This window comes from Cygnus olor, chromosome 9 (genome assembly GCF_009769625.2).
Source record: "Cygnus olor isolate bCygOlo1 chromosome 9, bCygOlo1.pri.v2, whole genome shotgun sequence".
Classification (NCBI taxonomy): Eukaryota; Metazoa; Chordata; class Aves; order Anseriformes; family Anatidae; genus Cygnus; species Cygnus olor.
This window is the reverse complement of record NC_049177.1, coordinates 11,058,696-11,073,473: the sequence shown is the minus strand read 5'-3', so window position 1 is coordinate 11,073,473 and position 14,778 is coordinate 11,058,696. Positions and strand designations below refer to the sequence as shown.

Below are 14,778 nucleotides of genomic sequence, written 5' to 3'. Positions count from 1 at the left end.
CCCCGCCCCCGCCCCCGGGGCGCGCAAGCCCCGCCCCCTCGCCCCGCCCCCTCGCCGCGTGGTCCCGCCCCCGTGACGCGGCGCGGCGCGGCCATGAGGCTGACGCGCGGGGCCGTGCTGGCGCGCGCCAAGGCCGCCGCGCTCGACGGTGTCCGGCGGCTGAACTGCTGGTGGGGGGCGGGGAGGGGCTGGGGACAGGGCTGGGGTAGGGACGGGGATGGGGACAGGGCTGGGGTGGGGACAGGCAGGGGGTGGGGATAGGGATGGGGTAGGGATAGGGATGGGGACAGGGCTGGGGTGGGGACAGGCAGGGGGTGGGGATAGGGATGGGGTAGGGATAGGGATGGGGACAGGGCTGGGGTGGGGACAGGCGGGGATGGGGACAGGCGGGGATGGGGACAGGCAGGGGGTGGGGACAGGGCTGGGGTGGGGATAGGGATGGGGACAGGGCTGGGGTGGGGACAGGCGGGGATGGGGACAGGCTGGGATGGGGACAGGCAGGGGGTGGGGACAGGGCTGGGGTGGGGATAGGGATGGGGACAGGGCTGGGGTGGGGACAGGCAGGGGATGGGGACAGGCGGGGATGGGGACAGGCTGGGATGGGGACAGGCAGGGGGTGGGGACAGGGCTGGGGTGGGGACAGGGCTGGGGTGGGGACAGGGCTGGGGTGGGGACAGGCGGGGATGGGGACAGGCGGGGATGTGGCTGGGAACAGGCCTGGGTCTGGGGGCAGGCCGGGCTGGTGGGTGACACGCAGCCCTCAGGGTCCCAGGGGCAGGCTCGGGGCTGTCCCCCGGGTGTGGGGACAGCAAGGGACGTGGCGGGGGCACAGCACAGGCCCAGGGCCGTCACCCAGGTGAGGGGACGGCGGGTGGCGGGCTGAGGCCGGGGCAGTGCGGTGACACCCTGCCCTCCCGTGACACCCCTCTCCTCCCGCAGGGGCAGCCACCTCACCGATGTAAGTACCGCGCTGCTGTCCTCCATCCTTCGGGGCTGGCACCCGCCCGCCCCAGCGAGCCCCCGCCTGTGCCCGGAGGGAGCCGGCACCGGGAGGGGAAGGGGGAGCCGAGTCCTCACCTGGCCGCTCGGGATTTTGGCTCGTAGGCACGTACCCTCCGTAGGAAAGGGCTGCCCCGGTAAGAGGGACGGATCCCTCCTGGAGCCGGCGTGGAGGTGCCGGCACAGGAGAGCAGCGGGATGCTGGCGGGGCAGAGAGGGTGGAGGAGCTGCTGGCTCTGCGCTGGCTCTGGCAGCAAATCCCTCTGGCGGTGCTGAGCCTGGGTTGGACTGAAGCAAACCTGAATTCCTACTCCTGCTTTTATCTCGCTTGTGTGCAATTAAAATTGCTGTGTCGTTTTGTTTACTTCTTCTCCCTGGGAGTGCAGCTTATTGTTTCTCTCTCTTCCTGCCTAGATATCGATATGCCGGGATTTGCCCAACGTCGAGGTGATCTCGTTCAGGTGAATGCCAAATGGCCGGCCTTGGAGAGGGTGGAGGAGCTCACGTGTCTCGTGGGGCCGCGTCCTGGCCTTTGGTTCCTTACTGCCTCTGAGACTGCGTCCCTGAGCTGCCGGGCTCTCCTTGCCCGATTCCTCAAGTGGCAGAGACGTGGAAATGCTGATCTTTCAGCTCACTCCTCTGCACCTTTCCCCTTGCTACTTGAGAAAACAGTCCCTGTTTCAAGAGCGGTTAAAATGTCTCAGGATTTTTGATCCCTAAGTCATACTCCAGGGTTTAGATGGGATTTTCAGGGCTTCCGTGTGGGGCCAGTTTGCAGAAGGCTGGTTGAAATGCTTCTTGGATCTCACAAAGCTTCTCATTTCTCCCGTCCTTCATCTGTCCTGGGGATCACACAGAACCTCTGCTGCCTTTGAATTTAAGTTTTTTGGCTTGGGAATCTTCAGTGGGTTCTCCTTGCCTGAGGAGCTGCTGGAGCAAAGGGTGTTGGTGAGACGGGTGGCTGGGGGAACCAAAAGCTGTTTGCCATCTCGAGCAGAGAGCAGTGCCTGCTTTCTTAATTCTTTCCTCTGATTACCAAGATGAAATGCTGTCTTTCTGTTCCCTGCAAAGCCGTAGGCTCCTTAACACTGCCCTTGCTGTGCCGGCGTGAGGCTTCTCAGAGAAGCTGGTGCAGGAAAAGGGGCTGAAAAGCTGCCGTGCTGCGGGGGCCCTGCTCCCCCCAAGGGACGCGGTGAGGGAAGGGCGGGCTCCCCGCTCGCTCATCCCCTGCTCTCTCTTCAGCGTGAACGGCATCTCGGACCTCGAGCCACTCAATCAGTGCCAGAACCTGAGCGAGCTCTACCTGAGGAAGAACAACATCGGAAGCCTAAACGAGCTCTTCTACCTCAAAAACCTGCCCCGGCTGAGGGTCCTGTGGCTGTCTGAAAATCCCTGCTGCGGGTCGGACCCCCACCGCTACAGGATGACGGTGCTGCGCAACCTCCCCAGCCTGCAGAAGCTCGATAATCAAGGTGGGTGTTGGCAGGTAAAAACGAACAGCCCCGAGCCCTGGGCCGGTGAGCTGGAAACCAGTGACGTGCTGCTTCCTCGTGTTAGGTGTCCTTTGGCCCTTCCTTGTCGGGGCGGCGTGCTGGCGATGCTCAGCCAGGCGGGATCAGTCGGAGGCTCTCTGACAGCCATCGCTCCTGAGCTGTTTTCTCCCTTCTGTGCCCTGCAGTGCCAGAGTTAGCACTCGTGGGACTGAAAGAGGCTCATTACAGCTGAGACTGTACTAGTAATTAGTGGTTTTCCAGAGCTCTCTCCTTTGCTCTGGCCAAACACGGATTCTGTAATTGGATCTGCGGTTATAGAAAAAGAGCTTTTCCACCTGCTAGCAGTAATTTGGTGGCTTTTGGAGCCTGCAAAGCATCTTTGCATCCCTCCCTGATACCTTTCTCCTTTTGAGAGGTTGCTGACAGCTGCCAGTGTTCTTCCGTGTGGGTTTTACTGCAGGAGGAGGATGAAAGCAAAAGGCTAGTACAAAGGAGAGCTGTTGGGTGAAGCCCCCGTCACGCAGCTCTGCAGCAGCAGCACATTCCTGGTCACGGATGCTGCCTTCCTGGGCTGCTGGAGCTCGTTGCAGCAGGCTCTAGGCAGCTGTTTTGGCTTTTGCAGCCGTGACAGAGGAAGAACTATCCCAGGCCCTGGTTGATGGGGAGGAGATCATGGCCCCGCCGGTCAGGAGGAGTGTGGAGAACGGCTGCCCTGAGTCCACTGAGCCCAGTGCTGCTGAATCTGCAACGGAGACCGAGAGCGAGCTGCTGAACTTCAGTCTGGAGGAGACAAAGTGAGCTGCTGGGCTTCCCGGGCTGACCTCGTGGGTGGGGTGAAAGGACCCCGCCAGCCGAGCCCGATACTCTGCGGCCAGACCCGCAGCTGGCGCAGGTTCCTGTTGTTCCAGTTAGCGTGGTGGAGCCGTGCTGGGGTAATGGCGCTTGTGGCTCTGGTTCTGCATCTGCAAAACAGGCTCTTCTGTAGCTGGCTACTTACTATCGGCTGCATGGATCCTCACTGACGTGTGAGCTCCTGTCCGTTCCTGCTTAGCTCCTCTGCAGCGTGCTTTGGCGCACGTCAGCCTGTGGCACGTGTCGTTGAAGCACGGTGTGACGTGGTCAGTCCCAGCCAGCCTCAGGCATGAGGAGGGAGCAGCTTTCTCGTGGCGGCACGCCTGTTTACATCTTCTGACTGTGAGGCTCTTACTCCAGGGGGGAGTTTTGCTCGGGGTGTTGTGTTCTCCAGGCAGTGGCAGTGCTTTAATAGACGTGCTTTGAATCCTTCGGCTGGATGCTTCTTGCATGGCTGCCCGTGATTGTAGGGGACTGGCCTGGCAGAGTAAGGTTTTGCCATCTGGTCCTGGTAACATTTGCTCTTCCTCCCTTTTTCTTCAGCAAAATTCGAGAGCAGCTTGGTATGAAGCCTGTTCCCAGGGATAAATTTTCCTCCTTTTCACCTCGAGAGACGGACTGCAGCCGAAAGAAGAGAGTGAGTATCTTTAAAGACCCAAGTGCTTTTCATCTTGAAGACGCCATGCAGTGGTTTTGGTCTCCACCAGATGTGGAGAAAGCCTGGTGGGGTTTGTACTCTCCATCTGTCTGCACATAAGCACACGTGTCCTTACGCTGGGGCTGTGCTAAAAGCACGTACAAGTTGGGCAGCAACCGAAACGCAGCTCGGGGACAGGAGGCTGCTGAATCCAGTGCTTAGGTGGTTCCTCAGTCCTCTCAGTGGTGTAGCCCCAGATGAACCTCGTGGATCTTGGCTGCCCAGCTGGGAATTGCTGCATGCTGGGCTCGGTGCCATCTCTTCAATTGGCATGGGAAGGCCAGAGCCAGATCTGGACCATGTTCTGCCTCATTCCGCTAGTTGTCACCCGCAGTCTCTTGTTCATTCATGCTTTAAGCTTCCTTTGCAGTACCATGAGTACTGCAGGCCTTGGCCTTTTTCCTCTTTTTTTCCTCTTTTTCTGGGAAAGAAAACATTAAACAAGGGGACTTGGCCACAGATTGCCGCTGGGGATGTTCAGGTTGGATGTTAGGGAAAATATTTTCCCTAAAAGGTATGTAGGGAGGCTGTGGAATCTCCCTCTGGAGGTTTTCAAGACGTGGGTTGACAGAGCTGCTGTGTGGTGCTGGCAGCGGTCCTGCTTTCGTGGGAGGTTGGGCTGGGGACCTTCGAAGGTTCCCTCCAGCTGCTGCTGTCGGGACTCTCTGCCTCAGAGCAGAGGGGGCATGTCCTTTCCCACTCTACACACGTTCACACTGGAGAGGGAGGGCGACTGCTCAGCTGAACGTGCTTTTCCTTACAGGAGCCAGCTTGGAGGGTGCCCAGGAAGCAAAGGCATGTGGGCAGCTGGTGCAGGACTGGGCGGACAAGTCTGTCCTGCGTTCCTGTTAGCCTCCTCCCAGGCAGCCTCTGCCCCTCTCGGCCTCAGGGGGGGTTGGTTTGTCCCCGTAGGTGCAGGTGCCTGTTACAAACTGCTGGCAGCAGTAGTGGTGGAGTTCCTAGAAGGAGCTGCTCTTGGAAAATCAAGTACCCCATTCTCCGGGCTGGCGTTAACATGCTTGTATAAAGCAGTGTCTGTCTCGTCCCGACAGAACAACGTGCTGAATGCCATCCTGCTTCTCACGAAGGAACTGGACGCAGAGGGTCTGGAGATCGTCCAGCAGACCGTGGGGAGAAGGCTGCAGGCCTTTCGGAAGAAGGAGCTGCAGGAGGAGTGACAGTGCCTGTTGCAAAGCTCCCTGGAGCACTCTGAGCCGGGGAGCCTGCCCCAGCCCAGCAGCACCGCTCTGCCCACACATGCCTGGCTACAGCCAAAGCCTCAGCACATCCCACTGCGCTTCTCCTGCGGACGGGGTGATGCTGGCTGCAAGGAAACTGCCCCTTTAGTTCTCCTGACATTGCCCCTGGCTGTGCACGTTGCGCTGGCAGGATCCGGCTCTCGGGAGCTTTCCTCTTTGCATAGCAGGCACCATTAAATCACATCTCGTGTGGCTGGGGCCATTTTGTGGGAGCTTCAGGGGGATCAGCAAGCAAAAACCAGCAGGGCTGCAGACAGAGGTGCTGCTGTGCTCTGTGACTGAAGGTGTTGGCAAAGCCTGCCGGCAGCCAGGAAGACCGCTGCTTTTAGGTAGTTCCCTGTTGGACTAACACGCAGCCAGTCACGGCACCACGGCACTTTGTGTGTAGCAGGCTCTGAAGGCAGCTTCTGCCACAAAGATTTGTTTGAATCTGTTGGGAAGAAGCTGCCTAAAAGAATCATCAAGAACTGTCTGGTGCAGATGGTGAAGGTCAATGTCAAATTCTTAATTTATCTTAAACTCCTGACTTCTTCTGGCCCTTGTTAGCACATCCAGCATCTGACTCGGCAGTGAGGTGGCCCAAAGAAAACCTTGGTGCAGCCTGGATGAAACAGCAAATCCTGAATGCTCAGCTGTAGTTTCACCTCTGCGTGCCCCTGCAGGCATTAGAGCAGCTTAAGGAAACTTAACCTCGGAGTAAGATGCCCCTGTGCATTTTGTGGTTTGGGAGGAAAGCCAAGCGTTATTATCTGATTGCACAGGTATCCAGGGCGGTGTTAAACTGAAAGATGAGTTTACTAAAATTTTACAGGGCTGTTAAGTACTGACTGAAACGTTGTGATATACCAAATAAAAGCTATTTTCCCTCTAGGATGCGAGTTGTGGCTGGGGCTCAGCAACCATCGTGAGAACAACTGACTCTGGGCATTGCTCTGTTACGTCTGGGTCACAGCTCGCATTGTTAGCCGCGGGGCGGCTGTTGGCCCCTGCTCCCTCCCGCTCCACTGGACATGAAATGCTTCATGCCACCGCAGTGCTGCTCGAGACCAGAATAACTGCTGCACCTCCCTGCTGCCGAGCTGCTTTCCAAGGGCGCTTTGCTCTTTCAGCAGCTGCTTGCAGCAGCAAGTGCACACTGACTGCAGGAAGCAAAAGAGACCGAGCAATGCTCGGCGTGTTTCGTGCGGAGGTGCAAAGCTGGCTGGGTCAGGACCCGAGCGGTGGGGACGTGGCCCTTGGTGGCCTCTTGTGTCTCTATTCCTGGTGTCAGCACAGGCCTCCGAGATCCCACACTGCGTCACGCTGGCGGGAGGGAGTGCTCCTCGGGGATGTCGGCTGCCCCGTGCGCACAAGCACAGATACGTGGCCTTGGTGTGAGGGGGCACAGTTTGCCCTTCGGGTGAGGATTGCTGATGCTTTCAACTCCTCAGATGACCTAGTTCTTGCCTGCTGCGTTAAACCCGGCTGTGTTTAACCGGTCGGTGTGATTTATAATATACCAGACTTCCCTTGACAGCCAAGGCCCCAGAGACTTACCCGTCATCTTGTGTGCATCTTGCCCTTGCGCCGAGGTTAAGTCCTCTCCCAGGCTGCCTCGACAGCCTGCTCAGCGGCAGAAATCACGCCTGTCTGCACTGGGGACCACAGGGCGTGCTGGTAGACACCCCCTGGCCTGGTGCCCCCCCGCTTTGCCAGGAGCAGAGCGGCCAGAGGGGGCATTGTGGTTTGCCGGGGGGCTGGGTGGCTGATGGAGCTGATGGTTTGCCATGGCCTGGGGCTGCTCCAACGCAGCTCCTCCTCTCCCAGCTCAGAGAAGCTGTGCTGCTAATCCCTGCCAGCGCCACTGTCCCCGTGCACAGCTCCCCGCCTACGTGCCGCGCTTGTCATACTTGGTTGGTGCCGCTGCTCCAGCCGCCAAGTGCCCCTGCTGCTCCCAAGTCCGCCATCCTCCTGTCCCCCAAGGGACGTGGCCCCAGGAGGCACGCTGCAGGCTCTGCCTGAGGTCCCCAGAGCAGGTACCGCCCAGGAAAAGCCGCGATGTTTCCTTCATCAGCAAGTTCTGCTGTTTCTCTGCACGCTCAGCTCTGGCAGGGACAATGTGCTAATTATCGTCTTTGTCCAGAGCTTAAAATAAGTACCATGGCCAGCTAGGGAAAAACTGTTGCCCTTAAAATCAAAGGGGGCTCGCCACCGGGGACAACTCCACGGGAAAGAAAACAACTCTGTGTCCAAACCCCAAGACCGTGACACGTCCCCGTGCTGGTGATGTCCCATCGGCCTGGCCCCAGGACGGACAAGTCCTGGGAAATTTGATGTCTGGCATCAGCCGAGCCCCAGTGCTGCGAGCTGGGGCCGTGGCGCTTGGCAGCCACCCTGAGAAACTGCGTGAAAGCCACGCGTGTCGCCCCGAGAAGTCAGCTTTGAACTTCCCTTGAAGGTGGGAACCAAACCAAGGGAGAAGCGATTTTCCTCCAGGGTTGCGAGGTCGCCCTGCAGAGGGATGTTGACTTTGCACCCGCTGGAGGGACCCGCGCATGGGAGAGGCCGCCCAGGGTCCTGCTCTCCCAGGACCCCTGCTTGGGATGCACACACCAGGGAAACCTCCCGTCCCGGCGTTAATCCGGCTCTGGCACGTCGTCTGCAGCTCAGCTTTCTCACGCCCGCTCCCCAGGAACCAGCCTCAGCGTGGGACTGTCTCCCCATCCCGATGCCCACCCCACGGGGACGATTGGCCCCGGTCCTCCCCGCGGGGACGTGGCGCCCAGTGACCACACCGGCGACGCAGCTTTGGCTCCAGCGGGTTTTATCTCTAAGACGCGAGCGACGCTGCGATGGCACGAGACGCGGCGGGGTCACGGAGCGGCGGTGAGATGACAGGCAACGGCCCCAGGGCCACGCGGTGGTGGTGGTCACAGCCAAGCGTCATGCAAGGTGGCTGGGGACAGGGGCTTGCCGGGACCTCTGTGCCGAAACGACTTGGGGGAATGGAGCCGAGGGCTTCACCGGGCAGAGGAAGCCCCCAGGGCCGTCCCCTGCCCGCTCCGGCACAGCGGCACCTGCTCCTCTGCTCCCCTCCTGCGCCGAGCGCGCTCAGCTAAAAGCAGCACTTGGTTGGGGCGGTCAAGCCACGAAAGAAGGAATCAGGATAACCCCATCATTAAATAACAGGAATAAACTAGAAGAGGATGATTACGGGGCTGGGCTGCGCGGCTGGGCTCAAGGAAGCCTCCTTGCCCCCGTCTGCGCAGGGCCCTGCCCTTGGACCAGTGATTTCAGGCAGGGTTTGGGGAGGATGCGCTCGGGGACAGCCCCTAGAAGCCCTTCTCGATGCTGAGCGTGCGCCGGGTGACGTGCTCCATCTTCCCCGAGATGTACTCGGTCAGGCTGATCTGGTAGTTGGCCAGCATCTTCAGCATCAGCCGCAGGTTCAGCCACCACTGCTCCTGGGGCAGCCGGTGCCTACAAGGGGGGACACGGCTCTCCAGTGGCCCCCGGGGATGGTGGCCCTCACCACCAGCATCGGGAAGGTCCCCACGGACAGGGGACGGGGACTTACTCAAAATCCGTGACTTTCTTGAGCTCCGTCACAGGGCTGAAGGCCACCACCTTCTTCCTCAGTCCGATCACGCAGGCGGAGTCGGCTGAGTTGGCAAACACACGCCCTGGGGGGGACACGGCCGGCCGTGGTCACCTCGCAGTGGGGACAGCGGCCGACCCGCCCAGTGCCACCGGTGTCCCCCCGACCCTTGGCTCACCCTTGCGGTAGACCTCCTGCAGCTTCTCCGACATCCACAGCACAGCCTTCACCCCCAGCTTGGTCCCGTAGTTGCGGTCAAAGGGGGTTGGGGCCCCGCCCTGGGTGCAAAGAAACACTGATGTCAAGCCCCTGTGGCACGTGGCACAGTGCTGGTGGCCCTCCTGTCCCCGTAGTACCTGCTGGAGGTGACCCAGGACGTTGATCCTGCAGTCGAAGATCCCTTTGCCCTCAGAGGAGTAGAGGTTGTAGAGGAACTCGGTGGTGTAGTGCTCGTGACACTTCTCGTTGCTGGGGGAGCAGAGGGAAGGGGTGGGGGGGCCGCTCCTTCACTTGGCGTCCCCAAGGTGTCCCTGTGCCCCGGGGGCCCCCCGACCTACCGCAGCACCAGCCCTCTCTGGATGTCTGTCTTCATTTTGTCAGTCAAGTGCTCCACGTTGGCCTGCGAGACAAACCACCGGCACGTCCCGGGCCTCCTGCGTCCACCCCACGTCCCCTTGATCCCACCAGACCTCCTCCGGAGCCCGCCCCGTCCTCGTTTTCCTTCCTTTTTTTCACCCCAACGATGCCATCAGGAGCCCGGGGGCTGCTCACCTTCAGGTCGTGGATGGTGAAGGGGTCTTCATACACGTAGGCGGCGTCGGCGCCCACCGCGATGCCGGTGACGGTGGACAGGTACCCGCAGTAGCCTCCCATGGTCTCCACGATGAAGACGCGGCGCTTGGTGCCCGACGCCGACTGCTTGATGCGGTCACAGCTCTGCGCCAGGACAAAATCGGGGACGGGGTCACACGGGCAAAGCCCGCTGGGGACAAGCGGGGGACCCCTCGCCGCTGCCCCTCACCTCCATGGCTGCGTTGACGGCCGTGTCCGAGCCCAGGCTGAAGTCGGTGCCGGGCACGTTGTTGCTGATGGTGGCGGGGATGACACACATGATGATGCACAGCTCCTCGTACTGCCCGCGGGCTTCCACCAGCTGCAGCACCCCCTCGTACGCCTGCCACGGGTACGGCCATCAGCAGGGTCCCAAACCGCCCCGTTGCCCGGGGCCGGTCCCGTCCCTCCTCCGTGTCCCCACGCAGAGGCACGGGAGATGCCACCTCCCTCCGGTGACACCGCGGGGCGCTTTCAAAGCCCTGCCCTCCCCAGCCCGTGGAAAAGCCTTTCGTCGCACCTCGAACCCCCCGATGACCAGCAGAGCCTGGATGTTGAATTTCCGCACGTTCTCCACGATCTTTTCCATGCAGGTCTTGGGCAGAGTGCTGCAGAGGGGAAGGACGGCGGGGTGAGGACCACGAGGTCCTCGAGAGGCCGGGTGACACCAGTGTCCCCCAGCGCAGACCACTTACCGCTTGGTGCCCAGCATGGACCCGCCGCGTCCCAGCCAGCCCGCCACGTCGTGCCAGCCCACCTCGCGGATCTGCAAGAAGCAGCGCCCGTTTTTGGGGCTGGGGACAGCCCGGCCACCCCTCTCACAAGCCCTTTGGGGTGTTCGGAGCCAGCGCGCTGACCTGTCCCTTGGCCAAGCCCTCGAAGCCGTCATTCACCGCGTAGACGGTGTGGCCCTGGCAGATGCTGATGCGCACAGCCGACCGGACGGCCGCGTTCATGCCGGCGGCGGGGGCACCCACGTTCAGGATGGCCAAGCTGAAGGGGCTCTGTGGGGACGGCGGTGGCACAATGGGGACGGCGGCTTGGCCACCGCACGTGCCTGTCCCCCTCGAAACCGGAGGTGACGATGGAGGGGACGTCCCGCCACTCTCCCTTACCTTCTCCTGCGCTGGCTTCTGGTGTGCCAACATCTTGTAGATGTTCCAGTTGTTTTCAAAGCTCCTGCGAGGACAATGATGGCTCGAGTGGAGAACCCACATCCCAGCGGGACCCTCTGGGGACACCTCCCAGTCCCCTGCGGTGGCCACCACCCCGCTCCTCACCTCCCGCGGAGCTGAATCGCCTCCTCAAACCTCTTCTCATCCATGGCCTTCTGCACGTCCTTCGTCTTGGGGGAGAGATGAGCGCCGTGACGCCCATGCCTGGGATGATGGGAGCAGGACAACCCCAACGCCCACCCCAAACTTCCAGGGCTGGGAGGCAAAACCGGTGCCGCCACCGGCTCCACGCCCCCGGGGACCCCCGGTGCCACCGTGTACTCACCACCTGGACGCACTCCATCAGGGGCAGCCGCACTGACTGGTTCCCCGACAGGCTCACCACGCAGGCGGGGGTGTCCGGGGTGGCCTCCAGCAGCGCCATCACCGCCTCCATCCCCATCTTGCTGCTCTGAAAAGGGTTTTGGGGCAGGGGGGGGACACCCATCAGGGCGTCACTCCGGGGCCACCCTCGCCGATGCCTGCACCTCGCTATGGGTGCGTGTGCTTGGAAATCAAGCGGCGGGGCTTGCTTGATTGTTTCCGATTTACGGCCGGAAAGCCACTGAATTATTTAAAAGCGGTGATTTCGCAGCAAATTAAGGGAAATGGGGCGATCGCTCTGCCCGGCTGCGCCTGGGGGGACTGTGTCAGCTTGATCCAAGTTGGCACATCCTTATCATCAGGCAGGGTTCCCCCAGGTCCCCCTTCTACCGTGCTCCCAGCCCTTTTCTGAGCTCCTGACCCCCTCCCACGGCAGCCCCCCTGCCCAAGACCCACCAGCACACGGTCGAAGGCCGAGGGCGTCCCGCCGCGCTGCACATGGCCTAGGACGGTGACCCGCGTGTCAAAGCCCAGGCGTTGCACCACCAGCTGCGGAGCAGAGAGGCTGTCAGGCCGCGCAGGATCCGGCCACAGCTGGCGGAGCGGGTGCTGGTGGAGCGGGGCCTTACGTCCTTCACGTAGTTGGAGGAGATGGGCTTGCCGTTGCGGTCGATGGCGCCCTCCGCGATGATGATGATGTTGAGCCGCGACCCTCGGCTGCGCGTCTGGCATGGCGTGGGGAGGGGGAAGGAAAACACACGTCGGCAAAATTAGCGTTATCTGGGTCCGTCCCTGCCCCGAGCACCCTTCCCGTGGTCCCCAGTGGGGGTCACAGGGGACGGGTCCCCTCTCACCTCCCCGAGCCTCTCGCACATCATGTCCTCCCAGCCGTCCTCCGGAGGGGATTCGGGGATGAAGAGCCAGTCGGCCCCCGAGGCCAGCCCGGACACCAGCGCCAGGTACCTGCAGGGAGCAGCGTTGGCACCCGCATGTCCCCAGGGTCCCAAAACGCAGCAGTGGCGGAGCTGCCCCCCGCGGTGGTCCTCACCCGCAGTGCCGGCCCATCACCTCCAGCACGAACGTCCGCTGGTGGCTGCAAGGAGAGCGAAGGGAGGAAGAGGAGGAGGAGGGAGGCTGGGCGTGCGCCCACGGGTGCCGGCAGCCGGGGACGAGGGGCAGCCCGTCCCGCTCACCTCTGCGCCGTGGTGGTGATGGCGTCGATCACCTCCATGATGCGGTGCAGCGCCGAGTCGGTGCCGATGGTCATGTCGGTGCCGCAGAAGTCGTTGTCGATGGAGCCCACCAGCCCCACGATGTTCAGCCGCCCGTTCGCCTTCGCCACCTCCTCGCTGATCTGCCCTGCTCCCCGATTCCCACAGCGCCAGGCTTTGAGCTCCGCAGCCCTTCCGACCTCCCGTCCCCGCGGGACCCCCCCCCTCACCCCCCGGCGCCACGCACCGTCCCGCAGCAGCTCGTCCAGCAGCCCGCCCCACTCGGCGCGGAAGATGTCGGCGCCCGTCAGGCTGCCGTCGCCGCCGATGACGCACAGGTTGGTGATGCCGTGCTCCACCAGGTTGCGGGCGGCCCGCAGGCGGCCCTCCCGGGTGGTGAAGGCCTTGCAGCGGGCGCTGCCGATGACCGTGCCGCCCTGCCGGGGATGGGGAAGGGGGGACAAGGGACACGGGAGGGGGGACAGCGGGGCGGGGTGACGGCCCCCGGCTCCTCTCGCGGGTTAGGGTTAGGCTTAGGGGCGCCGGGCGAGGCTTACCAGCTGGATGATGTTGGAGACGCTGAGCCAGGTGGCTTGCTTGATGTTGTCGCCTCCCTCCACCAGCCCCTCGTAGCCCTGCGGGGACGCGGAGGTGAGGTCCCCGAGCGCAGAACAAACAGGTAAATGAATGAAAACGGGGCCAAGCGGCTTTTGGGGGAGCAGGGGGTGGGCGAACCTCATAGATGAGGAAGACCTTGGCTCCCACGTAGATGCCCATGCGGGTGACGGCGCGGACGGCGGCGTTCATGCCTGCCGAGCGGAGACGTGACGGCGAGCGGCACGGGGGGGGCTCCACAAGGGGGACCCCCACCAGTGACGCATGGCGGGGGGGCTCCACAAGGGGCCCTCCTCCAGCCAGGAAGGGATCCCCGACAGTTCCATCCTGCTGGGGCATGGCTGTCCCCATGTGTCCCATGTCCCTCATGTCCCCATATCCCATGTCCCCCATGTCCCGTAACCCATGTGTCCCACATGTCCCGTATCCTATGTGTCCCATGTCCCATGTCCACATATGCCTTGTCTCCCGTGTTCCATGTCCCCATATCCCATGTCCCCAATGTCCCATGTCCCCATATCCCTTGTCCCCTGTGTTCCATTGTCCCCCTATCTCGTGTCCCCCATGTCCCGTGTCCTTATATCCCTTGTACCCCATGTCCCATGTCCCCATATCTTGTGTCCCCGTGTCCCATGTCCCCATATCCCGTGTCCCCAATGTCCCAAATCCCCATATCCCGTGTCCCACGTCCCCATATCCTGTGTCCCCCATGTCCCATGTCCCCATATCTCGTGTCCCCCCATGTCCCATGTCCCCATATCTTGTGTCCCCATGTCCCATGTCCCCATATCCCAAGTCCCCATTTCCCTTGTCCCATGTCCCCATATCCCATGTCCCCTTGTCCCGTGTCCCCGTGTCCCGTGTCCCCGTGGCGCGTCCCAGAGGCCCCCGCGGCACCGAGGACTCTGGACCCGCCGCATCCCCGCGGCCCACGGGGGACTCGGCAGCGGCCCCCCCGGCCCCCCACGGGCCCCACCTTGCGCGTCGCCGCCGCTGGTGAGCACGGCGATGGCCATGCCGGCCCCCGCCATCCGCAGCCGCTCCAGCTCCGCCGCCGCCATCGCTGCGCTCCCCGGCACCGGCGCCGCCGCCGCCCCGCCCACGCGTGGCCCCGCCCACGATCGGGACGCGCCCACGAGTGGCCACGCCCCCCCCCCCCCGGTGACCACGCCCCCCTCCTGGCGCCGTGCCGAGCCGAGCCGAGCCGAACCGGGCCGGGCTGAGCCGAGCCGGGTCAAGGCCATCGGGGGCCCGACGGGCCGGGCCGAGCCGGGTTGAGCCGTACCGAGCCGTACCGCGTCGTACCGAGCTGTGCCGAGCCGTGCCGAGCCGTACTGAGCCGTGCCGAGCCGTACCGAGCCGTACCATGTCGTACCGAGCCATGCTGAGCCGTGCCGAGCCGTACCGAGCCGTGCCGAGCCGTACTGAGCCGTGCCGTACCGAGCCGTGCCGAGCCGCACCGTGCTGTACCGAGCCGTACCGAGCTGTACCGTGCCAGCACCGGCCTGCCGTGCGGTTCCCATGCCCGTACCGGGCCACTCTGCAGCTGTTACAAGAAGCACCACTGCCACCAGCCCCGTTCCCCCCAGTCCCTCCCAGTCCCGCCAAACCCCCCGACCCCCCCCCCGAGCCCCCCGTTGCGCCCGGCAGGGAAGGGGTGCGGCTGTCCCGGGCTAAGGAAATGGGAGCGCCTTGGCCAGACTCCC

General features: G+C 62.7%; 2 protein-coding genes across 5 annotated transcripts; one reads left to right on the top strand and one right to left on the bottom strand.

Moving 5' to 3' along the window:
- The first annotated feature begins 26 nt into the window (after nucleotides 1–26).
- CFAP410 (cilia and flagella associated protein 410) lies at nucleotides 27–6,170 on the top strand. The gene is made up of 7 exons (XM_040566505.1): nucleotides 27–170; nucleotides 940–958; nucleotides 1,414–1,460; nucleotides 2,242–2,471; nucleotides 3,115–3,286; nucleotides 3,888–3,981; nucleotides 5,094–6,170. The coding sequence occupies exons 1-7, from the start codon at nucleotides 94–96 to the stop codon at nucleotides 5,217–5,219; spliced, it is 765 nt and encodes a 254-aa protein (XP_040422439.1). The 5' UTR covers nucleotides 27–93; the 3' UTR covers nucleotides 5,220–6,170.
- A 1,916-nt stretch (nucleotides 6,171–8,086) lies between these two features.
- Nucleotides 8,087–14,646, bottom strand: PFKL (phosphofructokinase, liver type). Of its 4 annotated transcripts, none has more exons than XM_040566500.1 (22): nucleotides 14,418–14,644; nucleotides 13,193–13,266; nucleotides 13,015–13,092; nucleotides 12,705–12,894; nucleotides 12,440–12,605; nucleotides 12,295–12,339; nucleotides 12,101–12,209; nucleotides 11,876–11,971; nucleotides 11,703–11,795; nucleotides 11,209–11,334; nucleotides 10,989–11,053; nucleotides 10,824–10,887; nucleotides 10,566–10,712; nucleotides 10,404–10,474; nucleotides 10,229–10,316; nucleotides 9,899–10,051; nucleotides 9,649–9,813; nucleotides 9,435–9,496; nucleotides 9,234–9,345; nucleotides 9,056–9,155; nucleotides 8,857–8,962; nucleotides 8,087–8,759 (listed from the first exon to the last, which is right to left on the bottom strand). In XM_040566500.1, exons 1-22 carry the CDS (start codon nucleotides 14,593–14,595, stop codon nucleotides 8,612–8,614), a joined length of 2,436 nt encoding a protein of 811 aa, XP_040422434.1. In that variant the 5' UTR covers nucleotides 14,596–14,644; the 3' UTR covers nucleotides 8,087–8,611. The 4 variants fall into 4 exon arrangements, with proteins under 4 accessions (XP_040422434.1, XP_040422436.1, XP_040422433.1 ...); XM_040566502.1 differs by lacking the exon at nucleotides 14,418–14,644 and adding an exon at nucleotides 14,049–14,189; XM_040566499.1 differs by having other exon boundaries at nucleotides 9,056–9,345; nucleotides 14,418–14,646.
- Between the last annotated feature and the right edge of the window lie 132 nt (nucleotides 14,647–14,778).